Source organism: Cryptotermes secundus, unplaced genomic scaffold (assembly GCF_002891405.2).
Source record: "Cryptotermes secundus unplaced genomic scaffold, Csec_1.0 scaffold380, whole genome shotgun sequence".
NCBI classification, from domain to species: Eukaryota; Metazoa; Arthropoda; class Insecta; order Blattodea; family Kalotermitidae; genus Cryptotermes; species Cryptotermes secundus.
Genome location: NW_019742966.1, coordinates 46,191 through 50,582, shown reverse-complemented (window position 1 = coordinate 50,582; position 4,392 = coordinate 46,191). Strand labels below are relative to the sequence as shown.

The window sequence follows — 4,392 nt, the reverse complement described above, 5'->3', positions numbered from 1 at the left end:
GGTGAATTAGCAGATAAATAAACGTCAATTGGTTCAACTCTCAGAAAACGCTTTCTTCGGCATCGCTACCCTGAGACCCATGCAAACCGACCCAGCTAGTTTCCCGTACCTATACCGATCTTCCTTAGTTTGATCTGTGACGAGAACTCCCAGTAGCCATCATACACTGTCCTAAGGTAGAAACAGGTGTAGCAGGGATAACACCATTCCGACTGCGCTGATACAAGCAAAGGCGAGAGGAAAGAGCGGTGTTATATTGGCTCAGAATTTGTACGGAGAGCCTGAGGTAAAACAAGTAAATCTAAGAACTGATAACCCATGTTTCGGAGGATATATCGCCTCGATCTTCAGCAGAGCTTGCTTCCAACTTCATGTTGTTTTTCAGCTTGGCCTAATCCTATATCCTCAAGATGTAGGCGATATGTTCCTCCGAAACGTTGGTTCACTTTCACCGGGCTGATCGGCGTTATATCGCATAAGAGTTATATACCTAAGTATGGGTAGCTCTCACATTCTAATCGAAATGCATACAGTATTTTAACAGATGCAATATTCTCAAAATTTGTGAACAGTCATTTTAGTCCTAGCCCTCTTTCTGTTTAAAAGCAGGGTTAAAATAATATATAACTAACAACCAGAATTAGTTTTCGAAACAAACTCCGTGGCCTGTAGCCCGCAAACGAACTATACCGACCGAGCTATCGCCGCTTATCGGCGATGTTACTGCCAACTTTGGAGATAGAGGGTGTCACGTTGTAAGCGCAGCGGATACCCACGACCGTTAATCTCTGTTTTCTATACCGGAGCCTCTATATCCTTGAAACAGCTCCTCAATTATCCTCACGAGGCTGAGCGGACCCCTTTCCAAACACACTAATTCTCAGAAAGTCTTGTAGCGACGGGAATCGACCCTGGGTCCTCTGTATCTCTAGGCATGAACTCAGACCACTAGACGACAGAGGCGGTCAGAATTAGTTTTACCGGCCTGAAATGGAGACGAATTCAGACCTTGTTAAGAAAACCTAATTGTCCCATCGCTCAATGTTTGGTTGTTTGTTTTAATAAGAAAATAAGTGTATACGAGTACACATCTAAAGTTATTCCTTTATCTAAAACCCAATATTCTCATATTCAGACATGAAATGTGCATATATGGGGCAGTAGACAAGGCTCCAGGTATTGTGAATTGGACATTGCCACTGAGTAACATTCTTCCAACACAGTACATGTCTCGTTTTGTCTCCACAGACCTGTTGACACACCATGATACTTAGAGCACTGACACAACTAACTTAACTAAGCTCAACATACTTGCACCTTCTGGAACACCACTGCAGTTGTCGATCTGACTTTGCTGCTGACTAATATGAAGCCTCTTGGCACCTTTTTATGTAATCTGTAATCTGACATAAATTTGATGTATCACGATTGTACTGCATTACTACTTCTTCCTATCGGTGTAATATACATGAGTTTGCATTTCCTTCAACAGATAACAGGATCTAGTATCGGTATCTAGCATTCGCGCATGCGTAGATCTTATGCTTTCTCATCAGTGTTGTTGTTTTATCCTTTTAAGGACATGTAGTTCAAACATCATTATATTCATGCAAGTCATATGGTGACTGTGGAATTTGGATTTATCCTATCATATCAGTTACACTGAGAAACGGCCTCGCCATAGCTCAAGCAGTTAGTAGCTGGCTTCCCATCACGGCGGCCCGGGTTCGATCCTGGGTTTGGTCACGTGGGATTTGTTGTGGACAACGTTGCGTTGGAGCAGGTTTTCTCCGAGTACTTCAGTTTCCCCTGCCAGTATGTATGTGCAATAAGGCTTATTGTGCGATGGTCGCTGAATTTTGTATCTTTTGCCTTTTTCTTTAAGGCAATGATTGTCACTTCTGTAAAGTCCTTGGGCCACTCCCCAGTTTCATATAAAAAATACACTGAAAAAGTCTGCTTATTACTAATATTACACTGAATTGCATAATGTTAAGAAATGTCTTAAATTATAGAAATGTACGTACTATTGTGTTTAATATAATTGTCTATATCGTGAAGTTTTCACTCCAAGTATATAGAATTAAGTATTTTCGGGCAGCTTCCTCGTGTTCTGGTCACGGTCTAAGGCATGGAAGACGTACTGTCTTCACTCGCTCGACGCTGGGATCATTATTTCGAATCCCACTCAGGTCATGCATATTAGGTGTGTGTATGTGTATATTCTGTGTTAGTGTTGTCCTTTGTTTATGTACCGGCTCTGCGACGGGCTGATCACTCGCCCAAGGAGTCCTACCGACTGTGAAAATTGATTACGGAACTAAATAAAAGGCCTGGGACCTTAAGGGCAGGACGTGCCGTTGAAAAAAAAATAGCTAATTTTACGGGATGAAGTGTCCGACGTTTTAAACTGTGACGTCAGGAGCTGGCGATTGTCTGAAAACATTTTATTTATAAAATAGTCCATTATGTGAAATTCGACGTTTTCCCTGAGTAGGATCGTAGTATTAGGCCAATATAACATCTGCATGACTATAGAGGAGATATTTCATTTCATTGTCATCGTTATTTTTGTATCTTCCTTCATTTATACAGAGCGATTTGGCTCAAGAGGGAAGGATATAGACAAAATTGTCCTCTGTACCTAATTAATTAAGCACCACTCCACGAAGATGTATCGGTGAGTGGAAATAGAGCTCTCACCTTCTTCACCTCAGTACTTGATGGAGGGGAATATTCAGATTCACTCCCTGGCCTTTTCACCCATGGGAAAAGATCCGCCGGTGTACATTGGCTAGCAGGTCGGGTGGGCTCCTGCTCCTGTTTGACGTTGTGAAGTAGAGAAATAATTCTAGCCCCTACTGGGATTCGGACCCCTGATTTCCAGTCCATCGCTATAGTGATTGAGCTATCCAAACTCAAGAGGTATTGCTTCTAACTTGTATTTAGGACACGCCATAGCTCAAGTGGTTAGTCGCTAGCTTGCCACCGCGGCGGCAGGTGTTCGATCCCGGGTCTGGTCAAGTGGGATTTGTGGTGGAGAAAGTGGCGCTGGGGCAGGTTTTCTCCGAGTACTCTGGTTTCCCCTGCCAGTATTCATTCCACGAATTGCTCCACAATCACCCTCACCTATCGTGGGGCTGGTATAATAGGCCAGAAGTGGTCGCAGTACAAGGAAATTAGTCCCACCCCACTAGCAATAAAAAAAGCTGTATTTGGGAAATGGTCGGTTTGTTTTTCGTCCTGGACACCAAGTGACCTGACTGAGGTTTTCTCTGGTTTCTCTCGGTACTTCCAGGAGAGTAGTGCCTCACATTAGATCATGAATCCTTCCGTCCACATCCTTAACAATTCGTTATATCATCCTGTCATTGAACATGATACAGCATTGTTAAATAAACTTCAAACAAGAGCACTTCATTTCGTGGTTTGTTGTATACATTGTGCTGATAAGGACATGGAGTTCGTTATCAATTTCAGAATTGCTTATCGTAATATGGAATATTTCAATCCATTTATAGTTTCTTGAAATCTCCGTCGTCGTCATACTTTCTAACATGAGACAGACCTAGTGACATCTGTTATGGGAATTACAAAACAGAATCATTCCAACGTTGTAGTTTTTTTTCCCAGATGTTTTTCTTTCTTTTGCTTTTTATTTTGAATCTTTCGAATTGCGATCAGAGTTCATCGCATTTACGTATTGTTTCACATATTGATGTGCTGTTGCATAGAATCTCTTGTGTTTTGGACTCCTCAACACCCTGTTCTCAAACACCCTCAGTCTGTGTTTTACTCTTAATGTCAGAGACACTACAGACCCATAGGGAAAATTATACTTTTATACTGTATTATAATTTTTAAGTTTTAGACTGCAGAAGAGAAGACAAAAGCTTCTGGACTGAACGGTAGCAAACATTACCCGAGTTCAGTCTCCTCGTAATTTCCTCCTGAATCAGGTTTTAATTTCCTATAGTCGTTCCAAGATCTCTGAACTTTGCCACATTTTAAGAAAACCTGTTACTTATCTTTATTTCATTGGTTCCCCCTTCATTTTGCTGACCAGACAGAAACATATAATTAGTACAAATATAATGTTTTTGCACATTATCCATCGTCTTGTCTTTATTTAAAAACCGTCTTGTTTATTTTTCAAACATATTTCGGGGACAGTCTTCAGGTAAAACTTACTCAGTTTGGCCCAATCGATGGAGCTAGTCCCTCATCTTGAAAAAAAATGGTTTTAGAAAAAACAGGACAATGGATAATGCCAAAAACATAATATTTGTACTAATGTACCATCGTCACAAACTTTTAGATCTTATTAACATATGCTTAGTTTTCTCTGTGTTTACTTCTATGCTAATCTTCTTACTTGCGACAATTAAAGTT

At 40.9% G+C, this 4,392-nt stretch overlaps 1 protein-coding gene across 1 annotated transcript in view; it reads right to left on the bottom strand.

The window, feature by feature from the left end:
* Positions 1 to 3,515: 3,515 nt before the first annotated feature.
* LOC111873486 (farnesol dehydrogenase-like) overlaps positions 3,516 to 4,392 on the bottom strand; it is an 8,557-nt gene continuing 7,680 nt past the window's right edge. The window contains exon 5 of the mRNA XM_033755101.1: positions 3,516 to 3,578. Within this exon, the coding sequence (XP_033610992.1) occupies positions 3,516 to 3,578 (63 nt within the window). The remainder of the gene's footprint in view (positions 3,579 to 4,392) is intronic.